This window comes from Eubalaena glacialis, chromosome 19, assembly GCF_028564815.1.
Source record: "Eubalaena glacialis isolate mEubGla1 chromosome 19, mEubGla1.1.hap2.+ XY, whole genome shotgun sequence".
Taxonomy (NCBI): domain Eukaryota; kingdom Metazoa; phylum Chordata; class Mammalia; order Artiodactyla; family Balaenidae; genus Eubalaena; species Eubalaena glacialis.
Window position 1 is genome coordinate 19643487 of NC_083734.1, and position 16225 is coordinate 19659711.

Below are 16225 nucleotides of genomic sequence, written 5' to 3' on the forward strand. Positions count from 1 at the left end.
CGGGCCTTCAGGTGGCCATGCGGGGGTTTGGCGGGAACCAGGCCTGACCATGAAGGCTGGAGGTGCTTGTGCAGGCATCTGACTCCTGGATCGGACCCTTGGAAGTGGAGTGAGGAGCTTACCACCATCACCAAAACCACCGACACCTCTGCCTCCACCAAAAGGAAAAGCAAATAAATAGAACAAATCTCCCTTAGCAAGAGACTCCTAGGAGGGAGAGAAGGCAGCCCTCAAGATTCTAGCAGTTTTTGGTATAAGGGTAAAATACAAACTGAAACTCCTCAGATATGCTAACTCACACTAATCCACATCATTGAGTCTTGCCTCATCCAGACCCGCAGGCACAGACACATGCCTACATCAATTTTTAAAAATAATAACAGTAAGGGGAAAGTGACATTGATTGTAGTAGATGTCTAAAACTAAAGCTTTTACCCAAGAGAGGAAAAGAAAGCCAGACTAGTAGCAAAATAAGAAGATAATTCTAAATGGACAATGTCACAAAAGCTTAAAAAAAAAAAAAGTAACCGAAACATTCCTTTTTTTCTCTCTCTATAAAAAATGCTGTCACAGTGGGTGCTACCGTAGGGAAAATTAAAATTCAGTTTGGATGACACAGACCCCTGAAACAACTGTAGCTGTAAGTGCCTAAATGCATGTCACAGACCATAAATGAAGGAAAGGGGCCTTGCAGAAGAGCCAGATAGACAGCAGGGGACGGGACATTCCAGACGGGAGTGAGAGAAGCCGCAGCTTGGGGAAGGCAGGAATGATGGAGCACGTGTGCACATACCCACTGTGAGATGAAATACACTCAAATTTCGCCTCTATACAACCATAAATATACACCATGGACAAACCACCCATATTCCGGGAGATGAAAACACTACATGACATAATAGCACCTGGATCTACAGTGGGTTTGTGGTCACCTTCTGCAGAGGGACACAGATATCCAAGGGTCCACACGAGCATGAGCCCAGTAGCTCATACAGCTAAAACACTGCAACAGTCTGGAGGAACAACAGGCTGATAGGAAATTCCAACTATCAGAGAGCGGCCTGCTTTCCACCTGGGTCATCAGGATTTACAGCTGGGGAGGAGGCAAGGGCACTGCTACCCTTTTTACGGCTCCTGGGAACCAACCACTCCCAACTTATAAGTAAACCATGAACAATCACTGAACTCGTGCGCTCAGACTTGCAGCCAATTCGCAGAGTGGTGGAGTACACACACAGGTGAGACGCATACAACATCCGAATCTTGATGGACCTGGTGATTGGGAATAAAGGTAGACCTAGAAACCCGGGCATTAGCCAAGGGTCATACTAATGAGAGCTGGTGATTCCTTCCACAGCCCCGCAACACCCACTCCTTCCCCTCCGGACAACTCAGTGTATTGACGATCACCCAGAGTCAGCTTTTAAGCTCCACTCCTCTGCTTGGCACTTTATCCACCTGGAACGTTCTCCACCTACACAGCTCCTACCCATCCTCTGCAACTCCTCTCAACCCCTCCTCTCCTCTCGATGGTGTTTCTGAGCCAGCCTAAGGCATCTCTCCCTCTGCTGAACTTCCAGAACAATTAGGTTGTACAATTACTTGGCAAAGAATCATCTAAGCTCTACAAAGCTTAACTTTTCTGTTGTTTTCTTGACCTATTATTTAAATGAATAAAAATTTTCACCTTGCTCCCTGTCTTCATAAACATGCCATGTCTTTGAGAGGTAAGGACACATCTGATGGTTTTTTGGACCCTCCCACCTTACCTCCTAAAGTACCCTGCATAATGCAGAATTAAATTGCAAAGTTCTCTCCTGTGCAAAGTTCTCTTCTGAGCTAAGTTAGGCTCACATTAATAATCTTTCTTAAGAGTCAAGCCTCACAAGACTTTGCAACCAATGATAAGTGAAAGCAAAAAAAGAATGTAAGGGCAGAAAAATCTTGGAAATCATTATTTTACAAATTAGGAAACTCAGACACACGGACTGGCTCAAAGTCGTTTGTGGTAGGTGGGTGTAGAACTCCGGTCTGCGCCCCTGCTCCTTACTCTGGGACATAATGAAGCCTGGCTAAGAGCAGATGAAGACTATGGAGACTGCAATTTTGAAGATTAAAAAAGTTTTTTAAAATTCTTAAAGTTAACAGGGGAATTCATACTGAGAAGTGGGATTAGTTAAGCACCCAAACCGAGATTAAGATTTTCACTTTTAAGTTTATGGAGCGATATTTAAAACCTACAAGAAATGGAGTCAGAACTTCCAGGAAACACCTCCCCCCCCAACTCAGTTATTTTGAAACTCCATTTACTGTAATGTTTTCTTTTAAAAAAAGGTCAAACTACTTTAAAGCTCTGCTTACATATTACTCTATCAGGAGTGAAATAATCCCATGTAGAAGCCTTTCTAAAACAAACTCGTCCTGGAAGCCCATCCCGGGGCGTTGAGTTGTGACTACATTCTCAAGGATGTCAGTAACACAAGGGTTCCATCCACAACTCCTTGAAAAAAACTGAAACCACGAATGCCTTGTCAAATTCAGACAGTTTATCTTGGCACTGGCAAGCAGAGCAGTCTCTTCGATGTCTGGAAACGTGTCTAATTACGTTCAGAGAGTAACTAAAAAATAGCCGGTGTCCCGGAACAGACAGCTCAGGGATCACTCCATAGCGTCCTGAATGACGTGATGGAACCACGCCAGGAAAAAATTAAAAAAGACGAAAGCGAAAAAAGAAAAGAACCAAGTGTGAAACCGCGATGAGACCCTAGCCTCTCTCCAAAACAACCCTCCAGTCTTCCCAGAGCCTTGCGGCCGCCACGACTCTCCCGAAAGTTTTAATTTCCCTTTACTCTTGTTTCCATTAGGTCACCCGGCCCGCCCACAGCACTTACCTGGGGCAGCGCACTAGCTGCCTGACCCCAAGCGCTGCCTCCCCCCGACACCCCCCTCCCCCGTCCGGACAGCACCCAAGGACACCCCCTCTCTAGAAGGCGCAGTCCTGGAGCTCGGCACGCCCGTTCCACTCCAATGCGGCCGCACCCCAGGGCGTCCTCTCTCGGGAAAGCTCAACCATCGAGCTCAGAGGACCCCGGACACCCCAATCCGGCCGCACTCCATCTCTCGCGCTCGGTGCACCCCCGACACCCCCAATCCGGCCGCACCGCAAGGGCGCCCCCTCTCGGGAAAGCGCAGGCTCGCGGCATTGCGCACGGCCGCTCCGCCCTCACCTGAGCCGGAGGTTGCCCATGAACTCGGGCATGGAGACGGTGTCCATCAACACGAAGTCCGCCTTCCCGAACTCCAGGCTCTCCTGCTCCGCCATGGCGCCGGCGCACGGGCTCAGGTGGGCGCGGACGGGTTCAGGTGGGCGCGCTCGGGCGGCGGGGGCGGGGGCGCGCGGCGAGCTCGGGCGGGGCCGGGGCCGGGGCGGGGCGCGGGGAAGGGGGCGCCGCGGCGGCTCGGCGGGGCTGGGCGGGACGGAGGCCGCCCCGCTGCTCCTCAGCGCGCTCTCGTCCGGCGCGGCTCACCCGGCAGTTTCCGCTTTTCCCGCGGCTGCTGCCCGGCGCTGTGGGGGAAGAGACAACGAGACGGAGACGGCGGCGGCTGGTCCCGCCTCTGGCCTTGTCTGGCCCCGGCCCCGTGGCTGCCCGCCCCCCCCGCCCCGGCCGGCCTCTCCGCCCCGCCCCCCCGGCCCCCCCGGCCCCCCCCCACGGGCCGAGGAGCCGCCCCCGCGGCGCAGGCCACCACCTCCTCACCTGGGCGGCGCGCACGCGCGGGGCGGCCGGCGGGGGCGCGCTCCGGGCTGGGCAGAGGCGGCGGGGTGGCAGCGCCCTCTGGGGACGGGCGCTGGGAGCTCAGGGGGGCGGTGCCGAGGCGTGCGAACGTAGGAGGTGGGTGGAATCAAGTTTCCAGGATTGCCGCCTCCGCCCGGGCTTGGTATATGCCAACAAAGTTACGAAAGTATCTTGTGGAGCTTCTCGCGTGGATAATTCATTACGATTCTGTCACCCTGCTGCGAAGCCCTCTCCTGCTCTTCTGCTCACATCCTCTCCGTCCTTAAAATGATGGTTCAGGCTCAGACTGAGAGATAGTAATAATAATTAACACGTTGGGGGTACCAAAAGTGCCCAGAGCTTTTATAAGGGCCTTAGAGAACTTAAGTAACTTGCGCACGGCTACCTAAGTAGTGGGGAAGCTGCAATTTCATCCAGGTCATTTGACTTATGAGCCCCAGCGTTTAGCCACATGGCAGACTGCTTTCCTTCTCCAGTGTTCCGTGATCCATTTTTCTCTTCCACTCACCTGAGCATGTCATCAAACATTACCTTATATTGCTATTAAGTTTTTCATCTATCTATGTATCATCTCCCTGGGATTACTGTAGGCTTCTTGAGCATGGGACTATGTCCTGAACCTCTCCATATCCCCGTTGACACACACCAAGGAGCTTGGTGTAGTGCCTTGCACATGTACATATGAAATGCACAATGGTTCAATGGAATAGAATGGGTTTTAAGTGGTCTCCAATTTATAGATACATTGGTTGATCTTGGAAGATTCTTTTGGAACCTAGACTGCATTTCCTCAGTGAAAATCTATTATAAATGGCTTTCTAGGGCAGCTGCACCTCTTCAGTCCTGTGTTTCTATTAGGACCATCTTCTATTTCAAAACCTACTAGGAAATCTAGAAGCCCCCAAAGACCTGGCTGGACTCCTACACTATGGCTGACTGTGAGATGCGTAAGCCAGACCTAAGGACCTTGCTCACGTTTGCTGCAGCTTCCAACAACCCACCCTGGCCAAGAGAGAGGGTAAGACAGCTTGATCACCTCCTGCATGAGCACGTCTGCCATGAGAAAGCCACCCCAATCTCTGTCACAGGCAGAGATGAGTTGTAGTCTGACTACCATTAGCAGCTCTCGTTCTTCAGAAGACACCTCTCTGAATCTCAGCATCCTCGTTTGTGGAATAAGACCTCTGGGTTAGATACTTTCCAAGGTAGGACCATCCTTTGCTTGGGTCATTTGTGTGGGTGGGTCAGTGGCTAAGTGGGTGATTGCGTAGAGTGTGGTACATTCCTAAAATGTTTGCATTGGTATGTTTTAGTATACAATAAAACTGAGTTTCAAAAAGAAAAGGAAGAAATCTCAAATTCTGTGCAATTTAGAGCAACCAGGGACCACACTCATTGGAAACGATTATTGGAAGATGGAGGTAGGTAGATCCCCTGGGTTGTTAGGGCAAAGCAGTTGTACAGTGGGTAGGATCTATGGTGGGATGCAGCTGTGGTTTTCACATGGCCAAAGCAAGGGGACTCCTGCGTTAATCAGTGTCTTGTACAGGAGCCCAATGTGTAAAACATATACACAACATATGCAAAGGGTAGTGTATCAATTTAAAGTGCAAATTAGTATAAAATCAGGCATTGAGACCAATGAGGCTCTTTTGCTGAACCCAAATCTGTCCAGTGGGGCTGTAGGAAAATATTAACTATTGGTGTGTAAAGAATATATGGGAACCTTTTTTTTTTTCAGTCTTCTTGCAACTTTTCTGTAAGTATTTCGAAATATAAAGTTAAAAATCAAATAATCTAAAACTGTTTTAAAATTTTAAAAGGTTTATTTTTAAGAAATCACATTGTAATAATTTTTTCCTATTTTGGAAGAAAATCTGAAAAGAATACACACACACACACACACACATCTGAATCACTTTGCTGTACACCTGAAACTAATACATTACAAATCTACTATACTTAAAAGGAAAAAAAAAAAGGAGAGAGAAAGCAATCATGTAACACTTAGAAATGAAAGTCACATCGGAAGTTTGCAGACATTCCAGAACTGGAAAACCAGCACACACTTTGAAAGCTCTGGTACAGACTATCTATTCGCTCTGGTTGCCATACATATGCTAGGAGATTATAAACACTAAAACCAAAAATAATTCTAAAACCAAAAATAATTTCAACAATTTCTATTTTAAATATGTTTTTATAATTTAGATGAAATAATTTCATGTTTACCTTAGTTGTCAAATATGCCCCAGAGAGGGTACAACCTGTTCCCTGCCTGAAATTCTCTTCCCTCTTGTCCTGCCTCTCACCCCTGTGGCCTAGCTAATTTCTGCTCATCCCTCTGCCCTCAGCCTCAACATCACTTCCTCCAGGAAGGCTTCCATGATCTCCTAAGTCAGGGTTGGCTAAGTCCCTCCTCTGTGCCCCCACAGCACCCTGGAAGTGTCATCCTCATTACAGGCTGAATGCACTTTAACAAACCTATTGTCCATCTATCACATTAGAGTGTCAGGGCCATGAGTACTGGAAGCTGTGTCTGTCCTGTTCTTGGATGTAGCTCTGGCCCCTAGTAGCACAGTGCTTAGCGTGTGAAGCTCTTAATAGACGCTTGCTTGATGAAGGAATAGGGAATGATCTGTGAATCTATGGGTTATGTAATGTGAGTTTGTAAATCCACCCTTGTTGGTAGATTTTCTGCATTAAAAGCCGTTCTTTGTGCAGCGTTTATCTCATTCTCATCTCCTGCCCCTGCAGGCAGGTCTCAGGGCTGTGTTCACTTCTCTCTTGGGGCCAGGCCTGCATGCTACATGTTCACACTGAACAAAAGCTGTTGTCCGAAAAACCCGTCTGCTGTTGACACCAGCTGCAGAGGATCTGCGCTGGGTTCTCCCTAAAAAATCAACTCTGAATTTTCCACAGCAAATATTTGCTCCCGTTCTTCTACGTTCCCAGAATGTTTCTGGGCTGCCCACCCTCCCTCTCTTTACCAGGTGCGTTGTATCTGGGAAGGTGGCTCAGCATAAGTCCCACAAGACAGAAGCAGGAAGGCCAGGAAGGACATAGTCACAAAGCATATTCAAAGGGTATTTCATAAATTTATTGTATAAGCCCCAATTATTCTAGAGCAGAAGTAGAAAGGCGAATTTATGTTGCAAAATAACTTCCTAATGCACTCACAACCATATGGAAATGATATGGAACCCTCTGCCTTAGATATTATCCAAAACATACATCCTCCTCTTTCATGCCTAAGGTTGGATTTGAACTAAGAACGATACATCAAAGACAGCGTATATGCTCTCTATGGTTTCTGAAGCCTAAATTTTTTAGAGTAAAAACAGACCCAACAGTTGTCTCCCTGGTGTCATTGATGACTTGCCCACCTGTGGACCCCTCCCCCCACCCACCCCCAACTCCCTCACCCCTGCCTTTCACTCTTTAGACATCTCACGGCACAAAGGAAAGGGAATTTTCATAGCAGAGGTCACTGTCATAAACTACCCTGAAAGCCCAGAAAGTGACTTAAGAAGCTCACCTTCTCACCTCTAGCTGTTAAAGACAGAGGGACGGCGGACCAATTGCTCAAGACCTGGTTCTGGGTTCTAGGAATTTCTTGCCCGCTGTGCCTGTGGTTCAGCTGTGCTTACCTGTGACGATGCTGAGTTGGGGACAAGGATCTTCCCTTAGCTATTTGAAATGGCTGATACTATAGACAGAACTACTTTTAACATAATCAACCTAAGCGCAGAGGAAGTTGGGAGATAGCAGCTGAGGAGGGGGAGGAGATGGAGGAGGAAGAAGAGAAGAAAAGTGGCTGCAACTGCCAGGGTCTCAGGGCAGCAAGTGGATAGTAACAAGACACTGGTTTCCAATTTTTAGGTTTCATTGTCCTTTGATGAAAACACGGGAACTTTCTCTCCCAAGACAAATGTCTTAAGCACACATGCAAAACAGTTTGCACGTGGACTCCCCTGATCCTCCCAGGCCCAGAATAACCTGTCTGTGGATCCCAAGTTAAGAACCCCTGGGCGGAAACTAACACACCATTGTAAAGCAACTATACTCCAATAAAGATGTTAAAAAAAAAAAGAACCCCTGGGAATTCCCTGGTGGACCAGTGGTTAGGACTTGGCGCTTTCACTGCTGTGGCCCAGATTTGACCCCTGGTCCAGGAATTAAGATCCCGCAAGCCGTGAGGTGCAGCCAAAAAATAAATTTAAAAAAAAGAAAGAAAAAGAACCCCTGAGCTAAGAGGGGGATCACACCACAGGTCCTAATCATTGGGGAATGGAGAAGAACTTAAGCAAGGCATCACTGTCAGTATCCCGTGAGTCACCAGAAAAGCCTGTCCCAAGAGCACGTCCCCGGGAGTTGGCACTAGAGCCACATTGTTTAAGGCCTCAGGAAAGACAAGGTCAGATGGTAGGAGTTGGCTGTCAAGGCATGTCCCTCAACTTGCTAGGACAGAGGCCACGCCCTACTCATCCTTTTATCTCCAGCCCTCAGTCTGTGCCTGACGCCCCTTAGATATTTCTTGAATCGAGTAGGTGAATTAATTAGTGAGTTAATTTATTTGTAAATGGGGGTGTGTAGATGTAGGGTTATATTTCAGGGAGCATGTGGCATTTCTCTGTGCCCTATGCCAGAAAATCAATAACTCAAGCTATTCTGGCCATTGGAAGGAGTCCTAGAGCTAGAAAATTTGGGAGTGTGATAGGAACCCATGAGAGGGAAAACACATCCGCAATCAATTCATGGATTGAATCCTGCATCTTAAGGCAGGATGTCGCAAATTTTAAGGTGTATAAGAATCACTTGGGATCTTGTTAGAAATGCAGTCTCAGGTCCCACCTGAGTAGATCTGAACTCACTGAATTGCAATCTGCATTTTAACAGGATCCCCTAGTGATGCTGCTGCAGCCAGATTGTAGACCAGACCTCCTTGAGTAGCAGGATTCTAAGGAATCCTAATAGCCATGTAATCAAACATATGTACCCCTTTACAGATGGGGAAAGTGAGCCCCAGGAAGAGCTTCTGACTTTGACTAGGTCAGAGTGAGGCACTGGTAGAGCTGAGACCAGAACTTACAACTTCCGATTTGGGTAGTGGATTGCTTCCACTATCCAACATGAATGCTCACTTGTAAGACAGTGTATGTGTGTGTGTGTGTGTGTGTGTGTGTGTATGTGTGTGTGTAGTAAAGAAAAGGGAGAGCAGCACCCTAGATCTCCCCTGGCTAACCCCAGGACCTCCCTACCCCATTTCTAAGTGGGAGGCTGATGTCCTCCTTTTCCCCATTCGCCTTGTTCTCTTCTAAAAGCTTGGAGTAGAGGCTAGAGAAAATATTGCTGGGGTCAGGAAAAGTCCAATTCCTTTCTTCCCTCCACCTGACAGAATAGCAAGTAGTTAGTACAGATAACATCCGCCATTAATATTTGATTAGTATCCAGAGAACTGACATTGCAGGAAGAGTGTGACATCATACTCAAGGTGACGTCTTCTAATCTGCCTCCCAGACCCCATCTCCTCCTGCCATTCATGAGAAGTTTCTCAGCTGGTGAGCTGCAGCTGTATTCACCTCCTAGAGTTAAGATCATGAAATAAGATGATGTTAAAATGCACAGTGTGACCCTCTGACTTTATCCAGTCAACTGGATTCATTCTTCAGACTACCTAGAGGTAGAGTACGAAGAGCAGTACTTCTATCCAAATTCTGACAACCTGAACTCTAAAGAAATGACACAGGGGGGAATTTTTAATGATTGAAAAGTAGAATGCACAAAACCTAGGAGACCTCAGAGGCCATGTGATCCAGTATCCCACCCAATGCCTGAATCCCCTCTACCATATGCTATTGAATACAATGCCTGGATCTACCAGGCATTTGACTCATTAGGCCTCCTCCATGCCATGCAGATGTCTCCACACAAAAGCGGGCTCAACACCCTTTCACTCAGTCTGACTCCTGAATCACTGCTCAGACTTGCTCCGTGCCCTGTATGTCAGCCAGCTCCCAACACTCCCATCCTCTTCTCCGGTTACTCATAATCCCCATGTATGAACTTGGTTTGCCCTTTGGATCTGCTGTTCCACCAAGAGAGGACCAGATTGAAGTGAATTGTAATCAAGGAGAGGAGCCGAGGTCATAGCCAGTTAAGGAAGAGCCTCCTGTTTTTCTTGAGCTGACCTGCCTTTTAGGGTTTCTATCCATAGAACCCTAACACTATGTTCTCTGATCTCTTGGAACTCTGCCTTCTCAACGTTAAGTTCTGTGTCTGACTGCTATCTCTTAGCCATGTCACAGTCACTTTCTCCCAGTGTTCCCATCCTTTCCAAGTCTCTATTTAGCCCTTCTGCACAGAATAGCCCTTCAGTTCAGAGTAGCATTTTTCCCATCCTCAAGAGGCGGAGGTAGTACAGTGGTACCCAAACTTTAGATACCTGTACCGGTGGTGTAGGATAGGGGTTGGGGGGTCTTCATTTTAATGAGCAGCCCAAGGGATTCTGCTGCCGGTGGGCAGGGGGCCTAATTTAGAGAAATATTGATGGGAATTTTGATGTCAGACATATTGCAGCTCAATTCCTAGTTCTGCAACTTACTACCTGTGTGACCTTGAACATCTTAGGTCATCTTGATAAGCCTCAGTTTCCTCATCTTTGTTAAAGAGATGATAAAACCCATCTCTGAGTGTTAAAACCATGAAATGAGATGACGTCTATAAGGTGCTTCGTATAATTCAAGGCAGGTAGCAAGCACTCAATGAATATGAGCTAGCGTGCCTATTAGTGTAATTTCTTCTTTTATCTTCAGGATAGGGAAATTATTAGCAGGTAATCATTGATTTCATGTCCTTTTTAGCAGACTGAGATTTCTATTAGATGTTGGTGCATCTTCTGATCACGTTTTCCTCTGAGTTTTGTGATTCGTATTGGTAATTTATTACCATTTCCACGCATAACCATGGACCTTACACTTAGTAGGGGATCAAAAATTGCCGAATATTTTGCATCAAGAGAATGCCATCTGGCTAGGCCTTCTGTGCTACATTCCCATGGCAACACCACATCTGTTCTTCTCACCCTTCCCCCAAATGCTCTCCAGCATCTTGACATTATGGTACTGATTCAGTTCCCTCCTGGCCCGACCCTTCCCACTGCCCGGTTCCAGTGAACCATCCCACAATGCCTTGATGATGCCTGCCAGTTTTCATTCACTTCTTTGCATTAAAACGTCCAATTCACTTCATCATACAATATATGCTCTAGGCATACATTATGTTTTAAACAGAGAAATAATGAGAGAGGAAGCTGGTGAAATGGTGAAATGGGAGGAGGAGTTGGAGTGGTGGGCGGGACGTGGCTTTGACAACCAGGTAAGAGGGAATCACTTTTTCCTTTCACGGAAGGGTTCAGTTTAGCTTCTGTGGTGGTGATCAAATGATTAATTCAGAAGAATTGAGCCTACACTGTGGATAAGTTACATTCCAAGTTCTCCATCAATGAATGATACACATAGCGACTGCACAGAGCACACACGGGTAATTATAAGGGTCGTGGGGCTCTGGTGTTCAGGTCTGGAAGGTGGTAGAGTGTGGGGTTAGAAGCAAAGGCTCAGGGGCTGATTCTGACACTTATGCACTGATGTGACATCAGGCAAGTCACGTCAGCCCTCTGAGACTCAGTTTCCTCTTCTGTAAAGTTCAAGTAATACATACATCTTACCTCGTAATATTGCTATGATATTTAAGTGAGATAAAGTATGTTAAGCACCTAGCATGGGGTCCGGGACATAGTTAGGGCTCAATAAATGTAAGCTGATAGTACTTCCTTATTCACCAGTCCCTCCACTGGGACTTGGATACGGCTCATAACCAGGTGGGAGAGGAAAGAGTGTTCCATTCTGGTCCTTTTTGTCTTTTGAACCCTGGCTCTCTGGTGTCCTCTTATCTGCTGGTTCGTGTCAGGCTGGTCACATCCTTGTAGCTGAGCTGATACACTAATCGCAGGCAGTTCACGGCCTCTCTGTCTACAATTTCTCAACCTTCAGTCTTGAAGGTACAGTGACTTGCTGGCTTTCCCATCCAAGCTTTGGCTCCTGAGTTCCTAATTGCATTTGCATAACCAGGCACACACTTGCCTTTCAAGAGAGCCATTTCTCTCGCAAGGCAGATAGAAATACACGGGGCCTAAGCATCACATCTGTGAGGAGCTTCTCCAACGCCACCCCCGAATCTGGTGTAGTTGCTTTAGGAAGGTCTTATAGACCCATGAATCCCAAATCTGGCTGATCATTAGATTCACCTGGGATGCTTTCGAAACATACGGCTTCCAGGATCCCACTTCTGGTCCTTTTGAATTGGAATTTTCATGGCTAAGAACCATTGTCATAAGAACACCTGGAGTTAGGCACATACAAAGAATAACTTCTGAAATGAGCATTACCTGGTAAACGGATGTCTGTTACATCAAATGGGTGCTCCCTTTCACCTGGGATAGAGCCAAAGAACACATGAGTTTCCCACCTCATGCTCCTTCGGGAAGGTAACACAAGCTGGCTTTAGATCCTACGCCTAATATCTCTTGAGGATTCTGAGAGCCTTCATCTCTTGCAAGTGCAGTCACTAATGACTGATTTTATTAGGAAAGACTGTCTTCCAGCACTCCCTATAAAACCTCTTCAGCACTGCCCTTGCCTACGGCCAGTGCTCTGAGCTAGAAGTGTAAAGACAAGTCTTCCACATGCACTTCATTTGCTTACATGGCCTACGATTCCCTAAAAAGAAGCCCACAATTTATATCCCAGCCAAAGAGAAGGATGAGCGGGCCAGCTCCGCCTTTGGGAAGAAGAGGACGAAGAAGAAAGAGGCATATTTTAGTTACATAGGGAAAATCCTAAAGCAAGTGAGTGGGGACTCGCTTTATGCAAACTGAGAATGGCCAAGACAGGTATCATGTTAGTGGCCCTGGGTGTGACCTTGACTTCAACTTCTGGTGCAGGAGTCCTTCCTCACACATTGAGCTCCCGAAAAGTTGCTGCTATAAACTGGATCTGTGAATGGCTGCTATCTTCTCCTACTTGCCTTTCTTTCTGTTGGCAGCAACTCTGAACACCTGAGCCCTTGGTGTCTCTCTTTCTTGTATCTGTTGACAGCTAATCTGTAAAGTGATTCTTAAATGCCCTCCCCTTTTCCTGCAGAGAGGGGATTCACCACCTCGTCTGTTCTGTCGCTTTGAAGAGTTGCAACTAGCAGGTTTTCATTAAATGGTCATCTGTATTACACTTAGAAATTTATTTAAGTAGGTAGGCACTCATTCCTTTTTTCCTGCCCACCCAACACCTCACCCCGTGGCATACAAATTGTAGAAAACAAAATCAGGAAAGTCTTCCCCTTCAAGAGAAGCTATGGGGAAGACAGGAAGGAGATTCTCTGAAAGATGTGTTAAGGCTTGATTTGGGATATTACTTCTTTTTTTTTTTTAATTTTTATTTTATATTGGAGTATAGTTGATTTACAATGTTGTGTTAGTATCAGGTGTACAGCAAAGTGATTCAGTTATACATATACATGTATCTATTCTTCTTCAGTTATACATATACATGTATCTATTCTTTTTCATAGTGTTGAGTAGAGTTCCCTGTGCTCTACAGCAGGTCCGTGTTGATTATCTATTTTATATACAATAGTGTGCATATGTTAATGGGATTTTACTTCTTCATGCCCATGAAGCAAGTCTGAGTGCTCGTGTCTGTAATTGTACCGAAGTCCCCTGTATTCCAGTAGTATCGTTTGGAATCTGTTGTTTATCCTGGGAGAAGAAGGGAAAATGGGATTAAGGAATGACAGGAGAAGGAGAGAAGGTGTGTGATTCAGAACGGGGTTCTCAACCACAGCGCTGTTGACAGTGGGGTCTGGGTAATTCTTTGCGTGGGAGGCTGTCCTGTGCATTGTGGGATGTTGACCAGCATCCCCGGCCTCTACCCACTAAATGCCAGTAGCACCCTCCCTCCCAGTGTGACGACCAAAAATGTCCACAAATAATGCCCAGTGTCCCCTGGAGGGCAAAATCACCCCCCAGTTGCGAGCTCCTGCAGGAGATCCTGCATTTGGCTGGAAAGGCCTTCGGTGGGTGTACTTGGACTAAGAAGTCTTCTGAGCATTAGTTTTTCCTTGGCCTGTCCTTAACCTTGTGGGTCTAGCAGGCCGCCCTGCTTCTTCAAGCCTCCAAAGGGTCAGGTCCGTGACCTTGGGTCAGCCTTTCAGGGCGCTGCGAGGATAAAACCAGATGTCGGTTGGATAAACGTATTGAGGGCCTAAGTGCCAGCCAGGCCTGCTGCGGGAGCTCAGATGAAAACGGTGAGGGCTCTGCTGTAGAGGGGCTCACAGTGCTGCTGTGTGTGTGTGTGTGTGTGTGTGTGTGTGTGTGTGTGTGTGTTGGGGGGGCGCACTGAGGAAATACCTGTGAATTATGAAAACCACGAGGAATGTTTAGAATCCCACCTCAAACCTTTCCTTTCAAGAAACTGATGCCCAGTGTGAGTCTATGACTTGCTAACATGATGTCTCGTGTCTAGTTAGGATTAGAGCCCAGGAGGGGTGATTCTCAGGGCAGCGTTCTTTGGACTGTCTCTGCTGCCTCTCTAACTTCAGACAAGGACACTAATGACATAGGCAGTGTGTGACACAGGCTCTGAGAACAAAAAGTGCTCTGGTCCTCAGTGGGGGGATCGTGTGGAATGCAGATAAGCCAGAGGTGGCACTTGGGGAAGAGCCTTAAAGGATGGATGGGATTTGAAAGGTGGAGCTGGGTGCAGGCATGGGAGGTAGAGGTGACAGATCCACAGTGGCATGGGGACCAGAAAACATGGGGACACACCTGAGGAAGAGCAAGTATTCCCAGCTTGGCTGGAGATCCTGTTGGCACAAGGAAGTAAGGCGGAAAATTAGAAAGTGTTAAATGCTCACTAGTATGAATATAGAGTGTGAAAGTATACTGGAAGCTAAAACTATATTTTCTGTCTTCAGAAGGTGCCAGATGTTAACTCTGCTTCTATTAGGAAAAACCAAGGCACAAAAGTTGAAGTGACCAGAGTTAGTTTGTATTATCCAAAGGTTATCTTTCTCACATACCTACAAATTCCCTTCCCTCCCTCTTCCTCAGAGAGCGCTGATAGGTACAATGGCCTAGTTTCCTTCATCACATCCCTACCGTTGTCCCTTTGGGTGGGTCGTATGTTTCCACGGACGCATGAATCCACAGAAGCCATGGGTACTCGGGTGCTGGGTTGGACCATACGTTCCTGACTATGGGAGCCTTCACTTCTCTGTCTCACCCTTATGCTGTTTCTGTCCCAGACCCACCCAGACTTCAGTGGGTGCTCCTGGATCTTGGATGCACTGGGAGCTCTGGAGGATTGGTGGCTGGAACGGGTTAGCCTGGAGGCGGTTAGACTGTCCCTCTACAACCACAGAAGAACCGTTACCAGCAGAGAGATCCTTGAGGCAGTCAAGCAGAGATGCTCTCGGAAGAGCTTGGGAATAAATGAAGTGAATCTAGATGGCCCTGTTGTTGAAATGATTACACTTGTCAAACAAAATTGGATCCGTTGGAGGACTGAGCTGGAAGATGAAGTATCTGAGAAGAACCCGCTGCAGTGGTGGTCTCGGTGTGACACACCTGGTCTCTGGGTCTTGCATTTTTAGCCTCTGATTTAATTTGTGAAAATAGATACATAAATAAAGGAAAGGCACTTTCTCTTGTGTGTGATGCTTGCTTATGGTTTTTAACATTTTTTCTTAAGGACGCATCTGCCCTGTTTTGAGCTTACCTATTGTATTTTTGGACACAATTCAACATGTTACACTGTGGACTTACCATCGCTCCCCCGACTCCAGCCCCAGGGTAGGGGCTGCTGCCCTGATATGAACTGAGGATTTTTTTTCTTAATTTAAGCACCCCTACCTTGACTTATGGAAACTAAAAAATAAAGGGAAAAGGGGTCTGTTTGCTCTTTGAGTATAAGACCCATGATGTTGTTTATCTATATAGCACCTAGCATAATAGCATGTATGTAATAAGTGTCAGTCAAATGTAAAAGCTGGTCCCAACCATGGAAAAACAAACCAATTATAATAGTAGTATAAAAATACAATAATTTAGGAGCAGAAAGAATAAATGGGCTGATATATTTTAGACATTGTGGTCTGGGAAAGCCTGGGTAGGTGACATGAAGGAAAAGAACAGGGGAAGGATTCTGGGCTGAGGGAACAGCATGAGCAAAGGTCCTGAGGCCGACAGGAAAGCTTTTAGCTTGTTAGAGAAACTAAATGAAAGTCAGAGCAGCCGGGTTCTAGCAAGCAAGAAAGAAGTACATTAGGAGATGAGGTTGGAGAAAAAGCCTGGGGCCGAGTCATGCAGGTTTGGTTTA

The 16225-nt window shown here is 46.8% G+C and overlaps 2 protein-coding genes across 3 annotated transcripts in view; one reads left to right on the plus strand and one right to left on the minus strand.

Annotated features, from left to right (window-relative positions):
* MYO1D (myosin ID) overlaps window positions 1-3404 on the minus strand; it is a 348608-nt gene extending 345204 nt beyond the window's left edge. The window contains exon 1 of the mRNA XM_061176850.1: window positions 3228-3404. Within this exon, the coding sequence (XP_061032833.1) occupies window positions 3228-3322 (95 nt within the window). The 5' untranslated portion in view covers window positions 3323-3404. The remainder of the gene's footprint in view (window positions 1-3227) is intronic.
* LOC133080732 (histone H2A.N) lies at window positions 3014-15525 on the plus strand. 2 transcript variants are annotated; one of them, XR_009698597.1, is made up of 3 exons: window positions 3014-3343; window positions 4681-4999; window positions 15153-15230. XR_009698597.1 is itself a non-coding variant. In XM_061176851.1 (2 exons), exons 1-2 carry the CDS (start codon window positions 12538-12540, stop codon window positions 15498-15500), a joined length of 510 nt encoding a protein of 169 aa, XP_061032834.1. In that variant the 3' UTR covers window positions 15501-15525. The 2 variants fall into 2 exon arrangements, 1 of the variants encoding a protein (XP_061032834.1); XM_061176851.1 differs by lacking the exons at window positions 3014-3343; window positions 4681-4999 and adding an exon at window positions 12538-12699 and having other exon boundaries at window positions 15153-15525.
* Window positions 15526-16225: the final 700 nt, after the last annotated feature.